Here is a 14748-nt window from a genome sequence, read left to right as displayed (position 1 = left end):
TAAAGGGGTGGTTTACCTTTAAATTAACTTTTCGTATGTTATAGAAAAAAAAAACAAATGCTTTGTAAGGCTAGAAATTTATTGTTTTTGCAACTTGTATTACTCCTCTTTCTATTAAGATCTCTCCTAGTCATATTCCAGTCTCTTATTCAAATCAATGCATGGTTGCTAGGGTCATTTGGACCCTAGCCACCAGATTGCTGAAACTGCAAATTGGAGAGCTGCTGAATAACTCAAAAAACGCAAATAATAAAAAATGAAAACCATTTGCAAATTGTTTCAGAATATCACTCTACAGCATACTAAAAGTTAACTGAAATGTGAACAACCCCTTTAATAAATCCAAATCTGCAGATTTGTATAGCAGAATGCAGTTGTTTAATATGCAAAAAACCATGCAAGATGCAACAAAGCATGCAAAACTAACTTCTGCTACACTGTTTAAAGAGGCAGAACCAGTCCAGTCCAAATGGACAGACTGGTAATGGTTTCCAATAGCAACTGCATATAGTAATAACAATTGTCATTATCTGTATTATTTCTACAATGTATACATGTGAAAACCAGCTATGGAATATAGTCATGATGAAGCATGACCCAACTACCCTGTGTCACCTTCTTGTGTGTTGGAAAGTAAGTGTTTGTTCTGTGGCATGTGCTACAAACCAGGGATTGTGCTTTATCCTTACAGCTGAATAAAAACCGTATCTATTCCAATCATAACTTCTCAGGATTAGCTGAAAATTCCAAAGTGCCAATGTATTTATTACATATGTTACAGTGCTGAAAGCATATTGGCTTTTCCCCAGAAAATTCCTGAAGGACACTGGAAGGCTCTGGAAAGTAAATGAAGCACGATTTGTAGTTCTTTAACGTATGCTATAAAATTGTCACTCTGGAATTTAATATACCAGCTCTTATATTCGATTGGATACATTTCTTGTATATATCCAATTTCTGCCTATATATTGCACATTTCATGTTTACATATTTGTGTATTTTTAAGTGCCTTTTTGTGATCTGTACTAGCTGGAGCCACGTAGTCTCGTCTCACTGTATATTCGTATACTGCTGAGATGACAAAGTTTACTTTGACTTTGACTTCTTGCATCCTTGGAGCAATAGATTGAGATATACATAGTTACATAGTTAAAGGTGGCCATACGCGGAGAGATCCGCTCGTTTGGCGATGTCGCCAAACGAGCGGATCTCTCCCCGATATGCCCACCTTGAGGTGGGCAATATCGGGCTGATTCGATTGTGGGCCCTAGGCCCCAACGATCGGATCGTAAAGAATAGTAATGGGCAGTCGGATCGCGGTACCGCATCAACAAATAGATGCGGCTGTGATCCGACGGGATTTTCCGTCCCATCCGATCGAGATCGACTCGGTCTGTCGGCAGCTTTTATTGGCCCGTGTATGGCCACCTGAAGTTGGGTTGAAAAAAGCTGAAGTCCATCAAAATTCAGTCCCTCAAAATGATCTCCAGTGTGCATACATATACACACCCACACATATATATATATATACACTAATTGTAGTATAGATACTTCTATTAATAAAGCATTAGTAGAATCAGCCATCACATCATCATCTGGCAGGGCATTCCGCAGGGCATTCCGCAACCTCAGTGCACCATGAAGAACCACCTACACTGTTTCAAATGAAAGCTATTTTCCTCTAGTTTAAGGGGTGGCCTCTGGTGCGGTAATCCTCTTTATAGGAAAAAAGATGTCCTGCTATCTGTCTAAAATGCTCTTCAATGTTCTTGTAAAGAGTAATCTCCCAGCCCTGTTAGTGCAATCCTTTGGGGAAAAAAGTATGTCCCTATGAACAAAGCTATTTGACTGCTTAAACTTTACGTTAACTTCTAGTATTGTGTAGAATAGCCAAATTCTAAGCAACTTTTCAATTGGTCTGCATTAATTATTTTTTTCATAGTTTTCATTATTTGCCTATTCTTGTGACTCTTTACAGCTTTCAAGTGGGGGTCGCTGACCCCCATCTAAAAACAAATGCTCTGTAAGGCTACAAAGTTAGTTATTGCTACCTTTTCACTCCTCTTTCTATTCAGATCCTCTCCTATTTATATGCCAATCTCTTATTCAAATCATTCATGGTTGCTAGCATACATTTGACCACAGCAACCAGATTGCTGATATTGCAAACTGGAGAGATGCTGAATTAAAAGCCAAATAATAAAAAAATTGCAGATTGTCTTGGCATAACACTCTCGACATCATATAAAATGTACAAAATCCTTTTAAAACCAAGTCAATAAATAGGCATAGAAAACTATTAAAGCACTCCCATACTGGAGATTTTTATTGCAGATGACTGAACCCTCTTACTCCATGGCAAACTTTCATTAAGATTAATTTATTTAATGTTCCTGTTTTATATACTGTTCTAGGCATGTCTAAGTCCAACTGAGGCAAGATTGGGAAACCAAGATTAAAATGATGGGGTCTCTCATCTTGTATGAGATACACTGATGTGGAGTCATCTGCAAATATGTAGATTTCACAGTTGTATGTAGATACACAGTCGTGTGTAAAGGGCTAACTGTTTGGGACTTGAGGTAGCAGCTTTGTGATGTCCTTGAACTCCGATATTGTAGCAGATATTGATCAGAAACCGAAAGATACACCAAATGATTTTGTCATTTGGTGAGGTTGCCAAATGAGCAGATCTTGCCTTATATGCCCACCTTGAGGTCATCACCCCGTTGTGATTTGCAAACCCGGCTGATTGACATTTGGCTATTTTTCAGCCAGATATCCGTCGAGTAGGCCTGTTGGAGGGACCAGTACACAGGTGGTTACCTTGAGACACAATTGCCTAGTAAGCTTGACAGACTCGGGTTATTCGGTTTTTGGACAAATAATGTTCCAGGTTTGATCGTTTTGAATGCAGCGCTTAGGGCAAGGGCACATGTAGGCAAAAGAGAGTGCTTGTCAGTGAAGATGTGGAGTAAAGTGGATCGGCTCCTCTCTGTCTGCAGACAAAACTCAAGCTGATAACAGCAGAGCCAATGTTCCGTGTGCCCTTAGTCTAGAAACCGCTTGTGTGCTTGAGTTGGGTTTTTCTGGGTGTTGAACAATGTTAATGCAGTGCCATTTCAATCATTCTAAAGTTGATCTCTTTGGTTTGTAGGCAAACTATAGTGGTTAGCGGTGTCTTGAATTGCTTGGTTAATGAACAACCCCCCCAAAGCTTTTCAATAACTGTTGGTAGTGTGACTGGTCTGTAGTGATTTAGGCTAGTGGTTTTGCTTTTCCTTTGTACTGTACTAGAATAATTGTGGAGCTTTTGTAGAAGTTCAGTATTATTGCTTTGGCTAGTGACTCATTATGATTTGAAGATCTTTACAGAGATGTTATCTGATTCCATTACTTTCCAGTGATTTACTATTAAGAAGACCCTTAGAGCATCATCTTCAGAGTTTTGACAGTCATGTCCAATGCTAATTTAAGATACATCAACTCATACATAGAAATGTTTATGTTCATCTTGAAGTGAAGAGTCATGGTTATTTATTGTGCATTTGATACTTTTGTGGTTTGTTATTGCCTAAATGGTCAGACACATTTTTTTGCCATTCCTATCTAGCTAGCGAATTGATTTTATACAAGAAAGCAGTACTTCTTGTTGACCCATAGTTTCTAGATAGAGTATACTTTTTATTGTCTGTTTAGGAAATACAAATTTCGGAACACCAGCTGATGTAGCTGTTGACTGTGTACTCATGGATATTGCTAGTGGCAGTCTTGAATACACGCCAGTCTGTTTCAAAACATCTGTGGCATTGCTCTAGGTCATGTTCTGAATTGAGATCCTTCTTTGTAGAGCAGATTTTGAGAGTCTACAATATGCAGTCCATAGAAACACGGTTGTGCAATCACACTTGCCTACATTTGGCTGGAGTTGGCTGTTTTGAGTTAATGTAGCATTGAACAAGCTGTGAGGACGATGCCTTGTATTTCTTTTCTTTATAAAGATAGAATGGTCCGTATCTGTGTTAGTTCCAGATAAGGCTTGCCGTGCTTAGCAAGTGTTTGCATCTGTACAGCAGTATTCTCTCAATGTATATTGCAGTACCACTTAATTCTGTGTCCCTATCTTGCCTGAAAACTGAGTGGCGTGTTATGAATGCTGCTTTCTCTTTAATCAGTGGGGCAAGCCAGGTCTCTGCGAAACATAGTTCTGTGTGAGTCCTGTTGTATGGCTAGTTTACTATATAGGTTACATTTCCCCGTGGTGTGTAGTTCTGCCTTAAAGCAATTGTCATGAATCCAATTAAGTTACTAAAAGAAAAAACACTTCGTCAGTTAAGTCCAAAATTATATACAGTGGTCACTTCCCAGAAAACCCCCAGTCCAAGGGCCATACATCATTGGCGAAGCAAATCAAAAACAAAAATCCACAATGACCTAATGTTTAGTGAAAAAGTAGCCCAAATATCTTTTAAAAAATAAAATATCTTTATTAGGACATACATTAGCCTAACTCGTTTCGTGCCAAGGTGGGCAATTAGACTGTGACCTATGCGTGGATTGTGAGTAAGTGACCACCTTGGCATGAAAAGTGTTAAGCTAATGTATATCCTAATAAATATTTTGGCTACTTTTTCACTAAACAGTAGGTCATTCTCTATTTTTGTTTTTGATTTAATATATAGGTTGCCTACTTTGTTCTCTAGTGATATGCCATGGATAGCTGTTTTGCCCCTTGTTTCTACCACCCTTACCTTTTTTGTTTTTTTATTTAGTAGAAGTTCTGTGTGCTTATGTTCAGGTTTTTTGGTATTGTTTGTGTGTGTGTGTGTGTGTGCTCTGTTTGCTATTTGGGATCATCAGCATAAATAGAGATAGTAACTAAAATGTCATTATAGGCCATTCATAAACAAGTTAAAAAGCAAAGGGAGAAGGACAGACCCCTGTGATACCCCCTGGTCCAGTTAGAAAATGTTACTTACCACCACTCTTTGTAATTTATCCTTCAGCCAGTTCTGTGTCCAAGAAATATTATGTCCAGGATAATATTCTTTAATCCGTAGCATTCTGTGCTTTTCTACTAACAGGCCTATACTAATAACGATTGTTAGCCTATACAACATGAGAAAGGGCCTTGGTGCCCGAAACATGCTGTGTGGATACTTAATAAATCCTAAATGCAGTTATTCTGCCTACAGCGTGTGATTCCCAAACCGTGATTTACAAGAGGAGGCCAGGGACGGAGCTTCCAGGGAAACACATAGTCTGGCTATACTAAAAGTGCGGCTAATGAGTGTAAACTTACTATAGAGAGAGATTGTTAGCCTATAGCAATGATAGCCAGATTATGTATGCCATAAAGACTGTATGGCTTCAGTTATTTTAGCCTAGTGCATTTGAGTCATCTAAAAGCAACCGAGCATGATCAAACTTTAATAACTGGTATAGTATATTTTCTTTAAATATGTTTTTTTTGTTTTAGGTCCATCCAAAAAAGGAAGAGCCATTGACACCTGCCTTGAGCCAAAACATTCCAAAATTTTACTTTCCTAAGGGATGCCCAAAAACTAATTTTAATATTGATGGCATCATTTCAAAGATAGAGAAGACCTTTTCGGACTTTCCTCTTGAAAGAGCGACTCTGGAAGACATGGGGAAAGTAGCCAAGGTAATTTACTGTTATTTTTATGTTTATATTTTTCAAGTGTTGCATGTGCTGTACAGGTATGGGACCCGTTATTCAGAATGCTCGGGACCTGGGGCTTTCCAGATAATGGATCTTGCCGTAATTTGGATCTTCATACCTTACATCTACTAGAAAATCATGTAAACAAACCCCAATAGACTGGTTCTGCTTCCAAAAAGGATTAATTATATCTTAGTTTGGATCAAGTACAAGGTACTGTTTTAATATTAGAGAGAAAAAGAAATTTTTTACAATTTGGATAAAATGGAGTCTATGGTAGATGGCCTTTCCTTTTGGATAACAGGTTTCCGGATAACGGATCCCATACCTGTATGTTTTTACATATCCTGATTTTGTTTCCCATTATTTTACATTGTTTTTTTTTGGTGGTCACACCAATATATAATGCTTAATGCATTTTCCTGGATTTTACAGCAATTTTTCATGTGAAGTAGTCCTGCAATGTAGGACTGCTGTTATATTGCCATTATTGCTATCTCAAGGTAAAGTATCTCTGTAGTCTTCTATGTGCAGTTGCAAGAAGTAAAGTAAATAAGCGTTCCAGACCTACACTGTATTAGAATATTGGCATACAAGGTGACGTCAAGTGGTTTTGGAAGGGGTCAAAATGCTAACTCTCCCCTGCATTTACTTTTAGTAGGAAAGAGCTTTTCACTTAAAGGAAAACTATACCCCCCAAACAATGTAGGTCTCTATTAAAAGATACTGAGTAAAACAGCTCATGTGTAAAACCCTGCTTCATGTAAATGAACCATTATCATAATAATATACTTTTTTAGTAGTATGTGCCACTGGGTAATCATAAATAGAAAATTGCCATTTTAAAAAATAAGGGCCGCCCCCTGAGATCGTAAGATTCACTGTGTACACATACAAACCACATGTAAGGTCACATGAGCCAATTAACAGACAGAGTTCTGCCTTTTGCTTCCTCACTTCTTCCTGTTACAGTTAGTGTTGTAGTATTTCTGGTCAGGTGATCTCTGAGGCAGCACAGATAGAGTCACGAAATGGTGGTTCAAGGCAAGAGATGTAAAAGGGCAATATTTATGTAAATATATATTCCAGTTTGGTAAGATTCTTTAATATGTCATTCAATTTGATATAAACTATCTGTTGCTTAAGTATTCATTTTGGGGGTATAGTTTTCCTTTAACAGCAACAGGATTGTGTGACATTACCCTTTGTCACATTCCTGTATATGTAATAAAAGGAACAGTGTGCCCAGGTACAGTAAGCCGTTGCAACCTAGAGGACATGTGCTTTTAAACAGGTGCCCATGAAATGCTACATGCGGATTGCTTTAGGCAAATATACCTTTATCAAGTGTTGCAATTTTTATTACATATACATTATTTTTTAAGGTCAAGTCCCCTTGGTGGGGGCCAAGATATAGGAAACCATTCCTGTATCAGTCATTCTACCCTAGAATATCTAGAAGAGTAAATGATTTTTTATCCAGTTATTGGCCTAATTGACCTCCAAACTGGCATTCTGATATATCTAGGAGAGCAAATAGTCATTCTCCCAAAATCTCTCCCAAAATCTTACACAAAACTGGGCTTCAGTCTCAATCCCCCACACTTCTACTACTCCTGGCTCTCTGCTTTAAACTGTACATTATTAATGGTTATTTAAAGACTGATTCTTGCAAAGATGCTCTTAAGTATATAAATACTGTACAAGGAAATATTAATGACTGTTACTCATTGGTATGTAGAAGTATTGGGGGGTTTTTTTATTTGTTTTTTTTTTTTGTTCTGCAAAGTAAAGCAAAGAACATGCTTTGATTGTCTTTGTGTACACTGTTTAAATGTGAGATTCTTTTGGCAGGATTCTCTGCTGGGACGTATTCCCAGAATACTAAATAAGACAGATGGAGATTCTGCTAATGGATAGTTACTTGCTCGGCCCTGGCTGAATGTGTACAGAAGCCCTTATATAGGCAACAGGTGCTGTTTAGGATTTTCACTGCAAAGAAGCTAAATCCTCTCCGTTCCTTAGGGCTTTTTGCAGTTTTGACATTTTCTTTGTTGTACGGGTATGGGATCAGTTATCCGGAAAGGCCGTCTCCCATAGACTTCATTTTATCCAAATAATCCAAATTTTTAAAAATGGGTGGGAACTTAAGTGGGATGTCCGCCATAGTTAAACATCAGTAGATTCCCCTGGTTAAATAAAATAGATTTCCCATGACGTTTCATTATTTTCTCTTGCATCTAAAGAGAAAAGCCCTGCAGCCTGACCCTTCTCTGTAGAAGAATGGCTGGAAGCCAGAAGCGGGTGAAAGGCATAGAGGTGGTACAAAATGGACCGTGTCAGGGGCAGGGAATTTGGACAATGGACAGATTGGTGGGACAGCTTGAGCTGGATTTGGTGACAGTTGGGGGAAGCAGGAGAGCTGGAGGTCACTGCAATCCAATCTCAACCCTCTGCTGTCAAGTGAGCTGAGACTCTGTTTAGCAGCATTTTAAGCAAGATGCGCCTCTTAGAATGTTTAAAACATTTCTTCATTATGCCAAACACAGTACTTTAGATATTTGAAAGTGTAGCACAGTACTGCTAATCACTGTCCTAAGAATACTTCTATAGTGGGCAGGGAGTCCAATTGTCCAACTACCTTCTAAAGCAAAACCTACAGAGTTCAGGAAATGCAACCGCTATATAAAAGCTATTTGGGGTAATGCAATTAAGGTCATACCTCTGCAGTAAGTCTAGTAAACCATAGCAACCCATCAGCGGGTAGCATCCACTTATCTTTCATTTCTATGGCTTGATTCGGGATGTTCAGTCTATTAACGTAAAATTGCTCTGGATGTCCTCTAAAGAGACAGTGAAGCCTTTACAGGCACAGAGAATTAAAGGACAATTCAAAGCTCTGTGCAGTGTCACTAGAGAGTTCACTATACATCAAATTTAATTGACCCTGTGCCAGTTGCATCCATGCCTTTCCTGTATCTGACATTTGCATAGTGGTAGTAAGTACAACCAGTGCCGCTATCAGCAATGTAGGGCCCCTGTGTAAGTTATTTGTCCGCTGCCCCCCTACATGAACACAAGCTCATAATACCCAAATATTTGATTGTGCCCCTTGTTTGCTCTACAGAAAAGATCAATTATCCATGACAAAAGCTTAAACTTAATGGATATATACAAATTTTACTGAAAAGCAGGAGTGTGTATACTATATAAAGGAGACCAACCCTGCAACTCCTAGAGGGGCTAGCTACTTTGGGGGAGGGGGGCAGTGGGACTTATAACAGCTACAATGTATATTAGTGGAAAATTTCTTGTACCCAAAGTTTCTGGGGCCCAATAACTATTTATTCCACTACTGAAAAGTTTGTGTAGTAGACGGCTCATTTAATTAAGTAGATCCGAATGTAAACAGTTGCTATTACTCCATAATTATTGTAATTAGAAAATGGTATAGAAATTGCTCATATATATAATTATAATAATGTGCTAATAAGTCAGTCACATCATTAGTGATTGGTGGAATTTAGGATGGTTCTCCTTTTAGTTAACTCTTAGTAATTATTTAAAGTTGTTTTGATTATTTGCCTGTTCTTGCTTTCAATTGTGGATCACTAGTACCCGCTAGACAGTACCTTGTCTGTGCATCCTTTTGATCTCTCATTTATGACCAACTCCTCTTATAAGAGGTAATTCAGTCTCCACATCTTGTATTGCTCATTAGGATACAGCTAAAGCCATAAATCCTGTTGTACAACATGCATTCCTGTTGTCTTGCCAATGGTTCATTAACATTGCACTTTTACTCACATCTACCCTTCCTGCTTTGTAATCATCAGTGGTTTGGAATGATGACTCCTGTATTAGAGCTTGCGGTGAGTCTGATGCTCACTCATCTCTCGTGCCATGGACCAGCATATTATATTAAAAACTGAAGACATGTTATTGAAAGCTTAAATCTCTTTAGCTATGAGTAATGAGTTCATTTTTCTGTATGACAGCTGCCACAGTTATAAAGGAGTTTTCTGAAGGGTTTCTTAAACCCGAGTGCATTGATCATGTATGTATTCTGCAGCACTTTAATATAAATCAGGCACACTTTACATTCAAATACCAACTAATACCGGAGGTAAAGAGGGGACTGCGTTCATTACAGTTTATAATCCAAAGGGGGTAGGGTGGGAGTTCTTTCTATAGCACCTCTTACATGTTTGTAACTTCAAATTATCTGTTTATCTTTAAGGCTTGTGAATGCCCAATGTATTGGAAAGCACCATTGTTTTATGCAGCTGGTGGAGAAAGGACCGGATACGTTTCTGTTCATAAGTTCATAGCAGTCTGGCGAAAGTAAGTTCTCAACTGGATAACTCACACTTCATAAATAAAGAGTACATTGCAGCAATGCGGTTGCTTTTTTATTTATTTTTTCCCCCCATCTGTCACTGCAACTTTTAAATGGGCAGGACTGGAACCAATAAACAGACTTTCAATATATGTCGAATGTCTTGCATGCACACACAATATATTATTTAAAAATATTTACATACATCCAAATATATAATGCGTATAGTTGAAAACCAGACGCAGACTCTTCTAGAAGAGTTCCTGTCATTTCTGCTATATCAAGATAGCACTGCAACCATCAGGACTGATATACAGACTTATTAAAATTAAAATCCAAGGATGCGCTCACATCCTCTGTCCTTGAAGGTAACTGGATCTTAGGGTTGTATTTATGTGTGTGTATAAATCGAGACGTTTCATTCACAAGTGCCTTAATTACCACCATGGTAATTAAAATTAATGACATGAATTTATTAAATCATAATCCAATTAATTAAATTACCATGATTTATAAATTCTTTGTAATTATCATCTGCATCATAGGATCTTGCAGACTTGCCATGATGATTCTGCAAAATTCATGCAGCTACTTGCAAAACCCGGATGTAATTATTTGGAACAGGAAGACTTCATTCCATTTTTACAAGTAAGCTTTAGATTTTCTTTGTTCTGTAATGAAAACAAATAGCCTTGTGCCTGTAAATATAAATATCCTGTAAATATTATTTTCCAACATGGTATAGACACAGTAGTAGGGTTGTTGTCTTTGAGAGCACTGGACCATTACATTATGCAGGTAGTATCATATACAGATATAGTGAGTTTTTGCATGTAGACTTTCATTCCCCGTTCACTTTTATTTGATCAGTTTGTGCCCTGATAAATGCAATCTACGGAATCCTCTACAAATTTCTAGCATGTTAAGAGTCTGGTGAAATTGTTACATTCATTCATGTTATTCTTTTCCTACAGGATGTAGTGAACACTCATCCACATTTGACATTTTTGAGTGAAGCTTCAGAATTTCATTCCCGTTACATTACCACAGTAGGTACAACTTTTAGAACATTTCCTCTACTTTTTCCTGATAAATGTCTAGTTGCTGCTATGAAGCCCTTTTGTCAGTAAAACTGAAAGCTTTGGGACACAGATAATATCAATCCTACATGAGGCCAAGGAATATGCATTGATCAATGCCCTTTATTTTGTTTGTTTAAAGCAATTTCATTATATATATATATATATATATATATATATATATATATATATATATATATATATATATATATATATATATATATTTACATTAATTAGCCTTGGACAAGCTTGCATTTGATTTTGTACACCCACACCTGGTTAGTGGTGTTAGATGCCATTTAAAATATTGGAGACCCCTCCCCAATAAAAATCTACAGTGTGGAGGGGCATCAGCTTGTGAGCCAGGGGATACTTTTCCCAAGCAGGGAGATCTGATGAAAGATATGAGTGGAGATAAACAGGACCAGCATATAGGACACACGGGTTACTAGAAACCCCATTGCAAATATATAAACTTGCACAGAATAAATTGCTGATAAAATATGGGTCAGGGAATGTACATGATTAGGTCTGTTGAGAACCCACTTAAAAGGAAAATCCATTTAATTGTACTTTTATAGAAGGGAGTAATTAATAATTTAACTGGCAAGTGTATACATTCTGGGAAGGAGAGGGACTTCAAGTCCCAGAATGCATCACTTTCCAATGGAACAAGGCGAGGAAGGGTTGCATTGCATTGTAAGCATAAGGGTACGGTCACACTGGGAGATTCGGTGAGATTTAGTTGCCCGGCGCCTAATCGCCTTTTCTTTGGGGCGACTAATCTACCCGAACTGCTTTCCCCTGCCTTCCGCCTGCTAGAATAAAAAATCGCCAGGGTCATGACACTCGCGGCGCCTCATTTTCCGAAGTTGCCCAGGCGATTTTTTCATTCCAGCAGGCGGAATGCAGGGGAAAGCAGTTTGGGGAGATTAGTCGCTCCAAAGAAGAGGCAATTAGTTGCCAGGCGACTGAATCTCCTAGTGTGACCTTACCCTTGGACGGTTTAAGAAATGGTTCATATGATTTACCTAGTTTCCTTTCAATCTGTGGAATCCGGTTTGCAAATGAAAAGAAATAAATTATTTCTGAAAGTTTATGCACCTGTTCTACAAGCCCAAATGAATGCATTTTTGTCAAAATGGAGTTGTTCTCGACTTGAAAAATACCCTGCAAATCTTGTGCATTGTCAGCATGCCTTCTGCTTTCATTTTATCTGCTTTATCCTCTGCCTTCTGTGACCATTTTTACATTCAAATGGCAGTTCTTACCTTTCCTAAGTGGCAGTGGGAATTTAGAACCAGTTGCTTTCTAAATAATTGCACAGGAGTAATCCACCCACGGATTCTGGGTAGGCTTTCATTTTCATTTCTGGACCAGTTGTGTATGAAACCTAATCTTTCATCTTGTTTATTCATTAGCTAGACATTTCATGCAGAGTTAACAGGGACACATCTCTTTGTAGCTTCTGCCAGAAGTCCCATATTGTTAATCCTTGCCTCTATGTATGAATGAATTGGGTTTCTTGTGTGATGGGTGCACCCACCTGGTCTCCTCTGAGCTGCACTTTTTGGAAATGATTTCATTGCTAAAACCTGAAGTGTATATTTCAGTCATTTTAGCTTTTTGCAGTTAATAGGACAAACAATACACAAAGTATGCCTCTGTACAAAAATAAATCTTGTATAAAGTATTGCTTGTCATTGTGATCACCAGATCAATGGCACCATTTTTGGGCTACTGGTTCTGCATTGCACAACTGTATGGTAACGCAAGCAGACAAAATGGGAGATTCAAATGAACACTTGTACAAACTGTTCATGGTTTCATCTGACTGAGCTTAGAGAGACAAAAGGGAAATAGGACCTAATGGAAATAGGATACACTGCATTGTTTTCAAGCAATTATCACCTGCATTAAATGGCAGTGAATAATTTCAGGTGATTTCAGTTCAAAGTTAGTGGAGATGTAGCCAGGACCCTCACAAATGACCCTATAGTATATGCTTAGCCTACCTGTTCCTTAATTCATCCTACATGATTTAATTGTACAGTGTATTGTAGTGCACATCTACAATAATATGCAGCATAATCAGGGAATAGTATGATCCAGCTTTTATACACATGCTTGGACTGCATGATGAATGCCACTGATCAGTCAGATTACATTGCATTTCCCCAGTCGCTGCCTGTGAGAGAATTGGAAAAATGACCAACCAACTTGCCTGTAAGCAAATTGTTAAAATTGTTAACCATTATGTGGATTTCATTTTATTACATTTTATGTTGTCTTCTTTGCAGGTAGTTCAAAGAATTTTCTATCAGGTGAATAGGTCGTGGTCTGGACGTATCACATGTTCAGAGCTCAGGAAAAGTAATTTCTTGCAGGTACATATCAAGGGATACCTCTCTGGAATGTTTAGATTTCAAACATTTCTTGCTATTAATCACTATTTGTTCATTTTGTGTGTTTCATTCATGTAATGTTTTTGTTTTTTTTTTAACAGCATGTTGCATTACTGGAGGAGGAAGATATAAACCAATCGGCAGATTACTTTTCCTATGAGCACTTTTATGTTATATACTGCAAATTTTGGGAGCTTGACTCAGACCATGACTTGTACATTGATGAAAGCGATCTTGCCAAGCACAATGATCATGGTATGGGAGCAGCTACTTTTACATTAAAAATGATCTGCCAAACATTATACATTGGTTGTAGACACACACAAAAAGGGCGTTGTTGAATGCACATCCCCTGCACCAAAGTTTTACTAGTAATTCAATGCATATATATTGAATATAGATTTTTGTGACAAGATTATGATGAGCATCGAGTTTTTACAAACGAGAAGAACAAGCAAAAAAAATCATAAAATAGAATAAATATATAAAGCACATGCTTTGCCCAGAAAACCCATGGATTCCCAGCCTCCGACCTCAGCTCATCATAAAAGAAAAAACCATAGACAGACCAGTGTAATATCTGCTTATCCAGGCAATAGCCTAATATCTTTCATCCCTTTAGGCACTTAATCCTAAACTGTACAACTGTATTTCCAGTCATATAATTAAAGAGGTCTCTGTTTGCAGTCTTTTCTTCAGCATTTACTAATGAAGGGGTACATGTTCATCCCTAATAGCAGGGATCCCCAACTTTTTTTTACCTGTGAGCCACATTCAATTGTAAAAAGTGTTGGGGAGCAACACATCGGTGAAAAAAAATCCTGAGGGTTCCAAATGAGGGCTGTGATTGGCTATTGGTAGCCCCTATGTGGACTGGCAACCTACAGGAGTCTCTGTTTGGCATAAAATCGGTTTGTTTGTTTTTTTGTAACCAAAACTTGCCTCCAAGCCAAGAATTCAAAAATAAGCATGTGCTTTGAGGCCACCGGGAGCAACATCCAAGGGGTTGGTGAGCAACATGTTGTTCACGATCCACTGGTTGGGGATCACTGCCTAATAGGATAAGCAGTAGCCTACAAAAATAACATCAGAATTTCCATGGATTTCATTCAAGGGCAGGTTCAGTGATTTAGAATATGAGGACACATGCCACACCAAACCACATATGCCAGGAAGTAAACTGGAATTATTCTTCTATTTTAGTCAGTTTCTAGTCATAGTTATCCATCACATAGACCCTTA

The 14748-nt window shown here is 38.0% G+C and overlaps 1 protein-coding gene across 2 annotated transcripts in view; it reads left to right on the top strand.

The window, feature by feature from the left end:
- Positions 1-14748, top strand: part of ppp2r3b.L (protein phosphatase 2 regulatory subunit B', beta L homeolog) — a 31466-nt gene that overhangs the window by 10798 nt on the left and 5920 nt on the right. For both annotated transcript variants that reach the window (NM_001089156.1, XM_018244891.2), the window contains 6 exon segments: positions 5480-5665; positions 9924-10027; positions 10568-10670; positions 10997-11071; positions 13402-13488; positions 13608-13761. In NM_001089156.1, coding sequence (NP_001082625.1) covers positions 5480-5665; positions 9924-10027; positions 10568-10670; positions 10997-11071; positions 13402-13488; positions 13608-13761 — 709 coding nt within the window.

Source organism: Xenopus laevis, chromosome 2L (genome assembly GCF_017654675.1).
Source record: "Xenopus laevis strain J_2021 chromosome 2L, Xenopus_laevis_v10.1, whole genome shotgun sequence".
In the NCBI taxonomy this organism is placed as follows: domain Eukaryota; kingdom Metazoa; phylum Chordata; class Amphibia; order Anura; family Pipidae; genus Xenopus; species Xenopus laevis.
This window is presented reverse-complemented; position numbering and strand designations above follow the sequence as displayed.